The sequence below is a fragment of the Callithrix jacchus genome, chromosome 12 (assembly GCF_049354715.1).
Source record: "Callithrix jacchus isolate 240 chromosome 12, calJac240_pri, whole genome shotgun sequence".
Taxonomy (NCBI): Eukaryota; Metazoa; Chordata; class Mammalia; order Primates; family Cebidae; genus Callithrix; species Callithrix jacchus.
In genome coordinates this window covers 93,828,245-93,841,948 of record NC_133513.1, presented here as the reverse complement: position 1 = coordinate 93,841,948, position 13,704 = coordinate 93,828,245, and the positions used below count along the sequence as shown (strand labels likewise).

Below are 13,704 nucleotides of genomic sequence, written 5' to 3'. Positions count from 1 at the left end.
CTCAAGTTTCCCAAAAGGGAGACAAAATCCTGCCCAGTTTCTTTCCCACCTTACAGAGGCCCTCCAAAAATACACCCCTGTTAATCCTACCCTCAAGAAGCCATCATAGTTCTTAACACTCATTTTATCTCCTAGTCTGCTCCAGACATCCGGCGTAAACTCAAAAAGGCTGCAGATGGTCCTCAAACCCCACAAGAAGACCTCCTTAACCTGGCCTTCAAGGTCTTCAATAACAGGGATAAACGAAGTAAAATAAACAAGGCCCAAAGAGATCGTGCTAAATACCAGCTTCTATCAGCAGCCATTTGCCAACCTAAACAGCCTGGCTATGGCACCCAGGGGCACAAAAGAGCTGATAGCAGTACACCTCTGAGGGCACGTTTCAAGTGCAGCAAGGAAAGCCATTGGGGGCAGGCATGTCCCAATCCACAGGTGCCAAAAAGCCCTTGCCCCATCTGCCAGCAGACAGGCCACTGGAAGTCTGATTGTCCTCTCAACAGGCAGACAGAAAAGCCTGTACCTCCAACCCATAACCCCTTCACCAAGACAAAAGGTGAAGAATCACTTGCACTCCCACAGCTCCTTGGCTTAGCCGCTGAAGACTGACAGGACCCAGGTCTCCTGGCCCCATCTACCATCACTGTATCAGAGCCCAGGGTAACTCTGTCAGTAGCAGGTAAGCCAATCTCTTTTTCAATCAATATCAAGGTCACCTACTCGGCTTTACTTCAATTTTCAGGACGAACTCATCCCTCACAGGTCTCAGTTGTAGAGGTTGATGGACTTATCTCGAACCCACCAAACCCCTCACTTGTTCCCTATCTAATACCGTTTTCTCACACTCTTTCCTTATCATGCCTTGCTGTCCTCCTCCCATTCTAGGCAAGAACCCCCATCACTAATGGTCCTCTTATTTACCAACTCCTCCAAGCTGCACAACTCCCGGGTAAGGCAGGAGTTATACACTGCCAAGGACACCAAACAGGATTAGATGAAATCTCAAGAGGAAACAGAAAAGCAGATGAGGCAGCAAAAGCAGCCTCCCTTTCCTCTGCTCCTGCCTCTCTCCTCCTCATTACCCCCACAATCCAACCCCAGTATTCCCCCACTGAAAAAGCTTCATTGTTACAACCAGGAACCTCCTTCCAAGGGAACTGGATAGTCAAAAATCAAAAACTCATCCTCCCTCAAGAACAAACCAGGGAAAATCCAACATCTCTTATCGGTGCACGACCCCTGCACCTTCTCCTTCGCCCTTACTTCTCTTCCCCTACCTATTTATCACACTAAAAGTCTTAACTCACCTATTCCTTGCTCATCTGCAGAAAGAGTTTAACTATCCATAGGACTCTATCAGCCACCTCATAAACCCTCTAAAAGAGGCCACCTCCCCATACAACCCCTATCAACTCCTTCCCCCAGATACAGACTCCATTTCTTCCTCAAGGTCCTAACTCTTTTAACAGTCAGCCCCAATGCCTCTGCTCTCCCAAAGTCCCACAACTCTCCACACCCCAAAACTTGGCTAAGCCCCCTTATGTGTTACCTTTTCCAACAAGCATATAGATGTAGGCAGCATCCCTCCCTCCACCTGTGTCTCAACTCAAACCATCTCCCATTCCTCTTCCCATACCTCACTCCAAGTAAATTATTCAGCTTCCCCTGAAGCTAATGGCCTTTTCAACCAGCCCCTCCGCATTACTTCCTCTACTGTCTCTCAACATGGAAACCCCTTCCCCAGATAGGAGCTCTCAAAGGGGTCTCTCTCTCCTCCTCACTCTAGGTTACTAAAGCTGGACCCTCCAAACAAGGAAGCTTCACACTCCAACACCTATTTTCAATCCACTTGTCTGTTTACATTAACACCTCGGGCATCTTCCTCTGTGAATCCACAACCTACTTGTCTCCCTACCAACTAGACAGGTACTTACAGCCTGGTCTACCTTACCAACATTAACCTTGTCAAGCCAAACCAAAAAGCTCTCCATCCCTGCAACACTACACACCTGCCCCGCTCCGAGAAAACAATACAGTTCACTCCCTTATTAGTAGCCATTAAAGTCACAAGTAGTGTCATGTTAGAAGCAGGAAGCCTAAGAACCTCATTATCATATTTCCAGTCACTCTCCCAAACCTCCAATCGTCACTAAAATAAAGTTAGCAAACTCCAGCACTCACCTCCAAAAGCAACTAGACTGTTTAACAGCAGACCCCCTACAAAAACCGCAGAGGCCTAGACCTCTTCACTGCTGAAAAAGGAAGGCTCTGACTCTTTTTAAATAAAAAATGCTGTTTCTACCTCAGTAAATCTAGGTTAGTACAAAATGCTATCAAAAAGCTCAAAGACCGAACCAAGAAACAAAAACAAAACAATTCTTCTGCCTGGCCCTCCTGGCCCAGTTGGTGTCTCAGCTCCTGGGACCCTTGGCTGCTTCCCCTCCTCGGCCCTGCTGTAACTCTCTTCCTCCTCTTAGTCTTTGGCCCTTGCCTCTTATGCCTTTTCACCCAATTTTTGCAGAATCAATCACAAGCTTTTACCTGCATCAAGACATGATGGTGTTCTAGGACTACCAACTTGCAAGCCAGCCTCACCCCAACCAGCGTCCCTACTCGGCATGAAATAGCTAGAAACAAATAGCGCCTCTTTTCCCTTTCTTTTATATATATCACAAAAGGCTGAAATGTTAGGGTCACAGAGAGGCAAGCCCATAGACCTCCTACCCACTCTCCCCTGCTAAGCCAAGCTCATAACAAAAACAGCCTCAAGCCTTGTAAACAGGGCACCTAGGTTCCAGGATGTGGTTGAACCCAGCTCTCTAACCCAGGATGTTGACCAATTAAGTAGAATATTGGCCTCTGAGAACCAAGATGCGTTTTTTCTTAGAATAGCACCCAGCTACCTGTAAGCCCCCTATACAACCCCCATAGTCTGTTAGCCAGGTTGCTGCCTTTGCTGCCTGTGGTGAGGTAGCCAGCCTGGCAGGTGAAAATAAATTTGCTAAACCTGATCCTGGGTCTGCCTCTCCATCCTTTTGGACAGCCTTACACTATCGATACCCTGATTTCAAACTTCTAGCTTCCAGAACTGTGAAACAATAATTTCTGTTGTTTTAAGCCACCCTGGTTTTGGTACTTTGTCATGGCAGCTCTAGGAAACTAATACAAGCTATGTTTATCATCGCCCCACCCAGAAGTATAATAACACAGACGTTTGAGTGAACTAGTTTTTAAAAATTCATATTGTAGGCTGAGCAAGGTGGGTCACACCTGTAAACCCAGCATTTTGGGAGGCCAAGGCAAGCAGATCACTTGAGGTCAGGAGTTCAAGACCAGCCTGGCCAACATGGCAAAACCCTGTCTCTACTGAAAATACAAAAATTAGCCAGGCGTGACCACTGTGCCTGTAGTCCCAGCTACTTGGGAAGCCAAGGCAGGAGAATTGCTTAAACCTGGGAGGTAGAGGTTGCACTGAGCCCAGATCATGCCACTGCACTCCAGCCTGGGCAACAGAGTGAGACTCTGTCTCAAAAAAAAAAAATTACTATTTAGTCTGGTGCAGTGGTGTGTGCCTTTATAGTCCCAGCTACTCAGGAGTCTGAGGTGGGAAGATAACTTGAGCCCAGGAGTTCAAGACCAGCCTAGGTACTGAAGCAAGACTCCACCTCAAAAAAACAAAATAAAAATCAAACAAAAAATTCACTATTTGTGAATCAGTATTCCCCAAACCAGATTTCCCTAAATCAAATTTTCTGCACATAGATAGATGTCTCCACTCCCCAAGAGTTTGCTTTAAAAGCTCAGAACAGTTGGGTGCAGTGGTTCATGCCTGTAACACCAGAACTTTGGGAGGCCAAGGTGGAAGTTCTTGAGCTCAGGCGAAACCCCACCTCTACAAAAAACATAACCCCACCAATCCATTCTCTACTTAGAACATTTCTTATCTTTTGGCCATGTCCGGTGGCTCACGCCTGTGATCCCAGCACTTTGGAGGCTGAGATGGGAGGACCACTTGAGCTCAGGAGTTCTAGACCAGCCTAGGCAACATGGTGAGACACTGTTTCTACAAAAAATACAAAAATTAGGTGGGTGTGGTGGCATGGGCTTGTATTCCCACCTCCTTGGGAGGAGGCTGAGGTGGGATGACTGCTTGAGCCTCATAAGGCTACAGTGAGCTATAATCATGCCATTGCACTCCAGCCTGGGTACCAGAGTGAGACCCTGTATCAAAATAAATAAGTAAAATAAAGCCCCCCAAACCAAACTTGAGAGTTAGGCAATTATTATTTGTATAGGTTGATCAATATATAATCTGGGAATTTCAATGTATAAAAATGAAATTAATTAATAAACAAATGCATAAAGAAATGCTGTTCTTTTATAGATATCTCCCATTGCCTGAAGAAATCATTCCATCCCATTCAGTTTTCTGGGGTTAAATGTCTTATAAAAAAGGACAGGGGTCACAGGATGAGAAATTAAATGATTAAACCAAAGAGAAGATCTGGGGTACTGATTATTATACTTTTAAGTATGGGATTACAAAAAAAGAGCGACAGAGCTGCCAGTATGAGTTTTGTTTGGTTTTTCTAGAGAAATCAGATAATTTAAATAAAACTAGAAATGAGGAGAAATTCCTGCTTTGCTCAGGAATTATCCAGGGCTCCTCCAGGAGGAGACAAACACTGTGGAATGTGCTTAGGACAAGTCAGCCTAGTCTAGCTGATGAAACAAGTCTAGGTTTCATCAGCTAGAATTAGAGAAAAGTGAATTGGTACTGCAGGTAGGATCCCCTTTAGCAAGCTCTTCAGATCAGGTGATTAATTGTAAAATTTTCATAATTCTTTTTGTATCTTTTGTTCAGCCTGTAGAGAAAATCTGTTTTACAGTTTTTCAAATATTTCAAATATACTAATACATAAAATACTCATACAACAGAGGGATTGAGTTTGTAAAAAGATTTAAAAAAAAAAAAAAAAAAAGGCTGGGCATGATGGCAATTGCCCATAATCCCAGCACTTTGGGAGGCTGAAGCAGGACTGCTTGAGCCCAGGAGTTCAATGCTGCATTGAGCTATTGCACCACAATAGCTCAATTCCAGCCTAGAAGACAGTGAGACTCCATCTCAAGAAAAAGGAAAAATCCAATGGCCATTTATAGGTGACTGGTTATTAATCAGTTATGAAATATACTAGCAATGGACTAAATTTCACCTCATAAGTCAGCCAAAAGACAGGGCCAAATGTCTACTGCTAGAAGACCAAAGGGCCAAATCCCTATTCTACCATTACTTCTGAAATCCCTGAACTTTGTATGTGATTAGTGACTGTGTGATTACATACATCACCATGGCAATTGATAAGTGGAATAATAAGATGAACACAACATATCATTTATTTACTTACTTATTTATTTATTTAGACCAAGTCTTGCTCTGTCACCCAGAGCAGTGGTACCATCTTGGCTCATTGCAACCTCCACCTTCCAGATTAAAGCGATTCTCCTGCCTTAGCCTCCTGAGTAGCTGGGAATACAGGTGTGGACCTCCATGCCCAGCTAATTTTTGTATTTTTAGTAGAGATGAGGTTTCACCATGTTGGCCAGGCTGGTCTCGAACTCCTGACCTCAGGCGATCCTCCTGCCTCAGCCTCTCAAAGCACTGGGATTACAGGAGTGAGCCCCTGTGCCTGGCCCGGATTTTTAATAACTTTGCTATCAGACACAATAAGCATTCTTCACACTATCTAGAGTGAAATATCCCATTGTCTTTTATATGTTGAAATTCTGTTAATGTTAGTTGACTGAAGTATAAATGTATATTTATTTAGAGTACAATGCTATAATTATTACTGATTATGAAATACATGCAAAAATATTAGTAATAAAAATGTAAGTGAAGGCAACCATCATAAGTCAGACTCTAAAAATACGCAGAAAGCATCTTTTCCAAGTCGAACTCAAAAATTTTGCTATGTGGGATTATATAAATAAAACTGCTTCGGCCACCATGAATGAAATTTGTAAATCCAGGAAATGAAAAGATTTTTTAAAATCTTAAATCAGAGAAAAAAGCAAAGGAATAATGTGACAGCCACACCAGCAGAAGCAGCCCCTTATACAAAGTAATATTTTGCTCTTATATTAGCTTTGGTGCAAAGTGATCATGTATTTAGTATTACAAATGTACAAGGCAGTGAGTGCAGAAGCAATCTCCTGGCTGAGAAATTCCTGTTCTTGCACAATAATGTCAAAATTCACCAAAATTTGGCCATAAAATCAGCAACATTATAAAAATTAAATAAATGAAAAACAAATACAATTTTAGATTAACTCCTATATCCTATAAGTTCCTTCTATGATCGTAAAATATGGCTTTAGTCTTGGCTCAAAATTGATTTTACTAATCGAGAGTGCTTAATCAAAATGCAATGCACCTCTAAAATATAAATAAAATAAAGTAGTAGATGAAACCTGAAGGAGTTAGAACTGTCTCTCTGTACTTCCATTTCTAAAAGTAAACCACTGTATAAAGTTATGAGAATCAAATGAATTAAAAGCACATAAAACGGCATAGCACACTCTAAGTACTTAATAAAAGTCAGCTATTATTATCATGTCCAGTGTATTTTGCTGAATGTGAGAATTTGTCTGTTTTTCAAAATGTATAGTCATATCAGGAAAAAAATCCGATACACTAGACTATTAACTGTTGTTAGTTGTAGACACCTTTCGTTTCTTGTAAACTTCTGCAGTTTGATTTTTTAATATTCTATTTTCTAGTAAAAAAAATAAAATGTACTGAATTAACAGTAGGTTTGTTATTTTATTTTTTTTTCAATCAATAGATGATAAAAGTACAAACTAATGTCATGTAGACATCCCTGAAATTTAATATTAAAAAGGGATCCCTGTTTTTGAAATTATTAGAAAACACTGCTTTGGATCATGGTAACAGTTTCAACCTTACACAAAGCATCCTCAAGATAATACCAAGACCTCAGTCTATAACTCCAAGATTATAATATTACGTTTCTTGATGTAGCCAAGAATTCAGAAAGAGACAACAGTATGAGAAACATACTGTTAGGAACTCTTGAAGAAGGCAGAGAGAAGATTCAAGACAGATAACAAATTATACATATTAGGGCAGGTGTGGTGGCTCATACCTGTAATCCCAGTACTTTAGGAGGCTGAGACAGGAGAATCGCATGAGCCCAGGAGTTTGAGACCAGCCTGAGCAACACGGCAAAACCTCATCTCTACAAAAATACAAGAAACTATCCAGGCATGGTGGCCCACATCTGTAGTCCCAGCTACTCAGGAAGCTGAGGTGGGACAATCACTTGAACCCACCAGGTTAAGGATTACAGTGAGTCGTGATCACGCCCCTGCATCCCAGCCTGGGTGACAGAGTGAGACCCTGCCACAAAAACAAACCCAAATTATAAGCACTATATTCAGGGACCATTCTTCTTAAATATAATTTACCAAACTCTTAATTAATATGAGACTGAATTCATCCCCAAGAAGGGAACTGCATATTTAAACAAATTTCTTTTAAAAAGCCATTAAGATGAAAATTTATTTAGAAATTCAGAAATTTAATTTTGGTTCTACCTGAAGTAGGTTCCCATGAATCAGAAGAGGATCTTTTTCTTGAGAGATGTCCATTTTCCTATGAGCAAAATGAGATAAAATTAATTAAGTGTTGGGGACAGTAAAGAATGTGAAGGCATTCTTCCTAACATTTAAACACAGATTTCTAGATTGAATAAAGCAAGGACCCATATTTGGAGGTAAAGCCTAGTGTCTATAATAAAACATTTAAAGATCTTAAGGTTTTTATCATAAAAATTAAGGGCATTTATATCATAAAAATGTAAAAATATCATAAAAATGAACTCAGTTTTTATAATGCTAATTTACATGTTTACATCAATAACGCAAGACTAATATTATATTAGAACACTGTATTTTTGAGACAGGGTCTCACTCTGTCACCCGGGCTGGAGTACAATGGTGTGATCAAGCTCACTGCAACCTTCTCCCGGGCCTAAGTGAGCCTCCTAAGTAGCTAGGACAACAGGTGCATGCCACCAGAACTGTTGTTTTTTTTTTTTAACCTTTAGTAGAGCCGAGGTCTCGCTATGTTGCTCTGGCTATCTCAAACTCCTGAGCTCAAGCAATCCTTCCACCTCGGCCTCCCAAAGTGCAGGAAGCAGGAGGATTGCTTGCAGCCAGGAGTTCAAGAACAGCCTGGGCAATATAGGAAAACCCTGTCTCTACAAAAAATAAAAATATTAGTCAAATATGGTGGCATATGCCTGTAGTCTCAGCTATTTGGGAAGCTGAGGTAAAAGCATCATTTGAGCCCAGGAGTTTGAGACTGCAATGAGACATGATCTTGCCACAGCACTCCAGCATGAGTGACAGGGCAAGACTGTCTACACATAAATAAGACTATACTTGCCTTTAAAAAAAGTGTTTACTTTTCTGACTAAAAAAGATCTTCGCTCTTGGTCTGAAAAAACTAAGGATAAGAAACACTGCTTTACTGAATTCAGTGAAGGGCATGGAGGAAACCTAGTGAAACCAGCTTCTACACAAACTGTGCATAAGTATTTGCTTAAGGAAAGACATCAGTGTGATGTAACAACTCTTAAATATTTTAAAATTTAGTATTCTAAATATGATATAGCAGTAGCAATGCTAATTCAATCATTATTACACATACCACATTTGAAAGATTTGTCTTTCTAGGTATGACGTCATTCTGTTTACTTTGTTCCTGCCTTGGTTTGTATTTTCTTTCTATACTAGAAGATTTAAAGGAAAGATTGCTTGTTTCTGAGAAAGAATTTTCAGAGTTGATTCTCTGCTCCATTTGCTCCTTTCTCAACTTCTTTAGTTCTCGTTCTCTGCAGTAAGAAGCTAGTGACAACTGGAATTTAGCTCCCAATGGGCTTTCTCCCGGGTGGTGCCTGGACAGGCTGCTCCTGCTGCTGAGACTTCTGGAGCTGTTCTTGAAGATGTCAGCTTCTGCCACTGTGGTCTGCTTTTTGGAGTCTGCATTGGTTTTGCCTCGATCTCTATCATTCTTCTCCCTATTTTCATGAATGAATAGTGATTTCCTTCTCTCTGGGGATCGATGTTTTTTCTTTAGTGACTTCATCTCCTTTGGCAAGCAATATGAAGAAGGAACATAGATATTTGCTCCTTTGGCTAAATATTTGGAGGCTAGTGACACACAAGGCCGACGTGACTCACGTACACCATGATCTTTATGGCGCTCTTTAACACCACCTTTCATGAAAGCTTCGATAATAGGGCTCTTTTCTGGTGCCACCCTTTTGGGTTTAGATTTTTTTGGTGAGGATAGTTTCCTTTCAAACTGCTCTGTCCCAGTGATGGACAATCTACTTCCTCCATATTTGATGTTTGATTTTTGTGGTGAATCCAACATGTGTCTGTCTAAATAGCCAATTAAAACACATACAAATTGCATGTTACTAAAAATAAAATATTTAACATTTATCTCAATTATTAATTTTAATATACTAAATTAAACTACACCAATGTTACCACAAAAATTTTCAAGCCAATAACTTGGATAATGATACACACTTTATTGGGGGATATAAGAGAAATTAAGACAGAATTTATTTGCTAAAAGCCTTACTTTCATAAAGCTCTCTTTTGGTACATATAGCCTCCCTATGGCTCTATAAATTACTGTATTAGAGAGTGAAAACAGTACACGTTAAGAACATTAAATTTTTGACTAGAGTAATATTTTAAACATATGAAAACGTAACAGCAAAAAGACTTCCCTCATATTTAGAACTTGCTTATCCTTGTAAAAAAAAAAAACAACTGTATCTTCGTATTTTCAATTTTGAACACTACATTTACTAAAATAGCTTACAGTAGGTTTTAAAGTTGAATCTGTCTCACTCCTCACCCCCGAAATAGCCTACAAAAATTGTACCAATAGTGTACATACCTTGTTTTGAAGCTGGTTTGAAGAAATCTATAATTGACTGCTTCCTGAAAATAAAAGCATAATATAGCATCATATAAGCAAATATTAAAACCTCCATAATTCAGATTAAATGGAGAAAGTTAGATTTATAAAATGAAGGCTGGATTTCACTATTCAGTTTAAAATAAAGTTTTGACAATGATAATAATGCTTTGCTAAGCTGTTCATTTAAAAAACTGAAAATATAACGCATCACTTCCTATAGGAGTTCATTATAAAAATACAACTGAAGTTTATATTATTTATAGTTCTCAAATAGATAAGACAGGCATGTAGACCCAAGGAATTAGTACAGAGTGCTTCTTAGGACTGAAATGCTCACTGCTACATGGTAGAATGCAACATCTTGGGTATAAGCATTTGAACCTACTTGTTCTCTCCAGACATTCATACAAAATAACTACTTAGTACCTAAGCACAGCTGCATTTTAAAATTTAGAAAAGCTAAAACAAAACAAAACTCAATAGATGTATGCCAAAAGAATAATGAGGAGTCTAAAATGGAATAAAACCTGAACAGACTCTCATAACAAGAGAACAGTAGATGGTAGAATGGCAATATGGGTGATTTGGCTGATCTAGGGAGCCAGGTGAAGAGGAGTTCGCTGGACAAAGAAGATAAAAGTACCGAACTTACGCTACCCTCTTTGTACATTACTTTAAGATGTTAATCTAAGTAAGAGTAGATATTAGAATGAGTTGTAACAATTAAATAATTTCAAATTCTTAAGTTTTTAACAAAAAAAATCTTAAGATATTTACAAAAATAACCCATTGTTTGGGAAAAACACAAGGAGAAAAGGAAGAAAGTTAACAAGAACAACAAAAACCTAATTAATTTTTAAGGGTTTCTGTACCCTAAAGACTGGATTTCACTGTCTGGTTTAACTAATCAAGTTCTGACATTGGCAATAATGCTAAAGTGAAATAGAAACCCATTATCAGAATTTGTATTCTGATTTGTTCACTGTATCTAGAGTTGTCAGCTGCAAAAAGGGGGATGTTATGATAAGCTGAGCAAAAAATTAACTTTCTGGTAAATTTTGCAAAAATGTATCATTTTACTGAAAGAGAGTAAGTGACAGACTACTGGTTTCCCTGAACATTTATCCACTATGAGGCTGGAAAGTTCAGTGAAAACTCCAACAATCCAAGTTTCTGGAAGTTTAATAAGCTTCTTGTACACTTTACTGGTCACATTAGAAAAGCAATGTACATCTTTAATGGTTTACCAAGTCCTTCATGCTTTTTTGAGATATTGGTATAAAAGCTAAGTGCTTATGAGATGAACATGAGTGACAGGCGATGGAAGAAGATATGCATTTGTTTACATAAATTATACTAGGCAAATTAACTCCACCAGAGTTAAGGAAGAAACACTGGAGGTTCAGCAAAGGCTCTGAGAAGGATGATGCCTTGTTATCGACTGAGGAGAGATAGGAAGGAACCCAGAAGCAGCCAATCTGTTGCAAACAAGATACTTCGAAATACATTTTACTAAATGTAACACGGTATCTCTTCCCTAAAATATCGTACCTCAGACTCCTTTTTGATTAATATACCAAAGAGAGAAAAAATGGTTTTGGGTAAAACATACAAGAAACCTGTAAAGTAACCATGAATGCAACTTTCAAGAGGTACATTCTCTAAGTTCCTATGCACACAAATGTCCACTGCTTATTTAATAATTGGCTAAAAAAACCATAATTATAACAGCTTCACAAACCCTTATCCGAACCTTCTGGGGCCAAATGTGTTTTAAAATTCTGAATTTATCAGATTTTAGGAAGGGGATAACTTGGATGTATTATGGAAAGTTCCCAGTGGGGTCTGGTGCTGCAATCTGTAATCAAACTCATTGATATTTCTCCAGTAAAACATGAATATTTACACTTAATGGGATAAAGACCATAAACGGCCTTACATTAGTTCTGGTCAGGTCTGGCTGCCACGTGAAATGTGGTGCCAAACTTACTAAAAACGTTTGGTTTTCATAGCTTTCTGGCTTTCAGAATTAAGATAAGGGCTTGTGAACCTGTACCACAGCAATGAGAACATGAATATTGTTAAAACTTGTTACAATTTAACTTAAAATAAAAGACAGCACCAAGTTCGTAAGGAATTTAAACACGTTTTATTGTCAGAGGATTCATTAGATGAAACTCCCCATCTCATTACATAGCTCCCGCAAAATCTTTACAGAAAAACTGGCCTCTTGGAGAGGCGTGAAGTTACTGAAAGAGAAAACACGTCACATTCCAGATCTATAAGTTCTTTTAAGTATGAATTAGCGTGCACACTGGGCTACAAATTAATTCTTGGAAGGGATTCCCCTCATCACAGGTTACATAATTTCATCCACAACATAGAAAAGGTTTATATTACTAAACCACTAGCATCAGTAGAACTGACAACGTACAGAAAACGACCTAAATATGCATTAAGCAGTTAGGGTCCCGGGTCAAACACTCGCAAAGGAAAAAAATCATATTCATTCTACCTAAGGCAGGTTCTCCGTAGCCGTCCAGGTGGGTGATCACTAGACCAAGAGCAGCTGCCCAACTACAGAGAAGCAAACTCCAACACCCAGAAGCCCCTGCGCGGAGGCGGGGCGGGGGTTTGCCTGGCCCCGAAACGCCAACGCCTGAACTCGCGGAGGATGGCGGGAATTGGAAGAGCGGCGGTCTGCAGTCCTCCCCTCCTACCCTTGCCCCCGCGACCCGGCCCCTTCTCAAGCCCTCTGCACGGTACCTGTCCCCAGGACTCTCTGTTCTCTTTCCCGCTGCAGCAGGGGCGGTACTACCGGGTCTCAGATGGCAGCGCGGGGGCGACGACCCCGGGGCTGGGGATGAGGGGAAACCTGGCCTAGCGGGCATGCAGCGCCTTGTCATGTCGGCGCCGCTGGCGACGGCGGCATGAGCCGTAGCTGGAGAAGTTGGGTGCGTGGTTGCCGTCTTGCTGCTGGGACTTGGGGAGGCTGTCGGAGCAGAGGTGGGCGGCACCCCCTTCTATCTTCATGGCGGTTCTCTCTTCGGAAGTGACTCCGGTGTGAGCGGGAAGGAACCTGAGGATCAGTAAGGGGCGGGTCTTACTTCATGAGTCACGTCGTGATTGGGTGGTATGGCGGCCATTTCGGTGGTGGCGCAATAGGAAGCCGCAGGCTCTCTGGAGAAGGCAGGGCTTCGGGACGGGGAGGAAGAAAACTCTCCCTCCCACCCCGTCACATGCACCAGGGGCGCGCGCCTCCGGTCGGGGCCGCCTCGGCCTCGGCGGGCGCGCGGGGGCGGAAAGGCGCGGGCAGCCGCTGGCGCTGCGACAGCTGACGACACCCGCCTGGTTGAAGGCGAGGGGTGAGGGTTTGCTGTAGGAAACCGGAGCCCGGCAGCTGCAGTCGGTGAGGATAGCCATCACTTGGGTTTCCTGTGTCACACAGTTGTGCCTTAGAAATCCCCAGCTGTTCATTACATCGTCTCTTTAACATCTTAGGCCAAAGTGCCATAATACTGTCACAATTTCCTGGGGAATATGTACAGCGCAATACGAAGACTTGTCCATTCTACGAGGATTCTTGTTAAGTGTCAGCGGTAGATTTTCTTTTTTCTCTTTAAGAAGAAAAAAACCCAAAAACTCCATGGGAATAAAGACAGTTTTTAATCCACAAAAGC

The 13,704-nt window shown here is 41.1% G+C and overlaps 1 protein-coding gene across 9 annotated transcripts in view; it reads right to left on the bottom strand.

The window, feature by feature from the left end:
* The window catches only part of SLF2 (SMC5/6 complex localization factor 2), a 62,485-nt gene extending 49,205 nt beyond the window's left edge, over nt 1–13,280 (bottom strand). For 6 of the 9 annotated variants that reach the window (XM_078346277.1, XM_003734509.6, XM_009010168.5 and 3 more), the window contains exons 1-4: nt 12,791–13,081; nt 10,001–10,044; nt 8,732–9,468; nt 7,615–7,672 (exon numbers count right to left, since the gene is read on the bottom strand). Coding sequence is in view for 7 of the 9 variants with exons in the window: in XM_003734509.6 (XP_003734557.1) it covers nt 7,615–7,672; nt 8,732–9,468; nt 10,001–10,044; nt 12,791–12,930 (979 nt within the window). In the remaining 2 variants the exon portion in view is untranslated. Of the gene's footprint in view, nt 1–7,614; nt 7,673–8,731; nt 9,469–10,000; nt 10,045–12,539; nt 13,082–13,131 lie in introns of those variants that run through there. The other 3 variants (XM_054243243.2, XM_078346276.1, XM_035268782.3) reach the window with 2 other exon arrangements.
* Nucleotides 13,281–13,704: the final 424 nt, after the last annotated feature.